General features: G+C 43.5%; 1 protein-coding gene across 1 annotated transcript; it reads right to left on the minus strand.

The window, feature by feature from the left end:
- Positions 1-702: 702 nt before the first annotated feature.
- On the minus strand, positions 703-1,632 carry LOC104267452 (G-protein coupled receptor 35-like). Its single transcript, XM_009875088.1, has one exon. The coding sequence runs from the start codon at positions 1,630-1,632 to the stop codon at positions 703-705; it is 930 nt and encodes a 309-aa protein (XP_009873390.1).
- Between the last annotated feature and the right edge of the window lie 257 nt (positions 1,633-1,889).

Below are 1,889 nucleotides of genomic sequence, written 5' to 3' on the forward strand. Positions count from 1 at the left end.
CTTATATGGAGTCCTTATTCCTGCTACCCTACTCTTTGGATTGTAGTTTTAATGCCGTTTGACTCGGATTCTTTCGCTGCACATTTTTTTCCCCAGCACAAATGATTGCAGTTTCTTCTGGCCTTGTACTGGAAGTGATGACCGTTTAGTAGCTGTTGTGTAGCATGAACGGTGCTGTGAAAAGTTGTGTAAAGCGGGCTAAATCTGCATCTGCTACTGTGATTGTGCGTTATTACCAACTAAAAAACAAGATCTTTGTGACTTATAAAAACGTCCTCCTTTTTCTGCAGTGGTTTCGCTTTGACTTTTTTTTTCTCTGATGCGCAGTAACCTCTATTTCTTTGTTACAGCTATGGGTACATAAAAACTGATCCAAGCTGGGGGACAAAAAACCCCACCCTTTACCACTGGCTGTACTTGTTTTAAGTTTTCTGGGAAAATGAAAGACAGATTTTGCAGGGGGAAGCTATTGTTTTACTCAAATCTGCATAAGGCAGAGAATTACACTGACAACCTGGATCTTTACATCAGGACATATGCTACTGTGGTTGTCTGAATCACAGCTAATTTTCATGTGTCTGAAACTTTCCCATTAGCAGAAAGTCCCTCCAGCCCATTCACACAAAAAGAAAGTGTGAAAGCTACTGAGTCCCAGGTGAACTTGAACATAGCAAGTATAAAATGTGCTGCGGGTGTGTTGCACTAACATGATGTGCATGGAAACTGAGTTTTTCCACTGGCTTCGGATTTGGACTTCGCTAGCTTGGGAGATGCTTCCTTGAATTCCTTGTTGACAAAGTAGTAACAAATAGCATCCAGGCAGCAGTTAGTGTTTGCGAGGACCGAGGCGAGGTGGACAAAATTATTAACCGTCTGGATTGCAGAGCAGTTAGAGCTGGTGGAGTCCATGACAAAACGAAGCAGATGCCCGAGATAAAGAGGTAGAAAGCACACAATGAACACAGCCATGTTTGCAGACACGATGTAGACGGCTTTCCTCATTAAGTTTTCCTCATGACAGTTTTCATTCCTCTTTCTAGTGAGTTCTGCAATGACTTCTACGGAGCAATAGCTCACGATGATCATCGGTACAAAAAACCCTACAATAATAGCGCACAGCGTGATCACTGAGGGCTTAACAGAAGATTTTTCAAAGCAAAATTCATCTTGTTCTCGGTCCTCTAACTTTTTAATGAGGGATATCACACAGATGATGACTATCCAGAGAAACCCAGAGGCAAAAGCTGCCTTCAGTGGCGACCTCAGCACCTTGGATTTCAAAGGGTACTTGATTGCAAGGTACCTGTCCGCTGCTACGACAGTGATGATACCAATGCTCATTAAGCGGTTTATGAAATAGCCACCTTCCAAAACCAGGCACCATGTACCTACCTTCATCTGATGGAACTGGGATAACGTTTTAAAAGGCAAAGTAAAGAGCAGCAAGCAGTCGGCCACAGCCAAGTTGACCATGTATACTCTGGTTTCTGTCCATTTGATAAGTTTGCAGCAGAACACCCACAGCGCCAACATGTTCAGCAAAATGCCCAAAAGAAAAACCGGAATGTAAACACACAGCTGGACAAGTGGAAAGTTTTCATAGGCTGTGATGTTGCAGCTGCTGAGGTTCATTTTGGGGATATTAAGAGGCACAGTTCCTGCAAAAGAAGATTAAACTTTTTAGAAGCTAGACTCTGGACTGAATCGGTGATTAATTCAGAGAGTTCACGGCTTTACGAACAGTGAAAACAGGAGCGTGGTGATGACTGCAGAGTTGAGCTGCCTATAGGGTACTTGGTGAGAAGGAGAGGGAGTGGGACACAAGCCTGATCAGTTGTGGAGGAGATAAAAGTGCAAATTCTCGCTGGGTCCTATGTGGGGAAGACTGC

The sequence above is a fragment of the Apaloderma vittatum genome, unplaced genomic scaffold (assembly GCF_000703405.1).
Source record: "Apaloderma vittatum isolate BGI_N311 unplaced genomic scaffold, ASM70340v1 scaffold7798, whole genome shotgun sequence".
In the NCBI taxonomy this organism is placed as follows: Eukaryota; Metazoa; Chordata; class Aves; order Trogoniformes; family Trogonidae; genus Apaloderma; species Apaloderma vittatum.

Coding starts and splice junctions, on each gene's coding strand:
- LOC104267452 (XM_009875088.1), bottom strand. CDS start 1,632: ATGAACCTCAGCAGCTGCAACATCACAGCCTATGAAAACTTTCCACTT.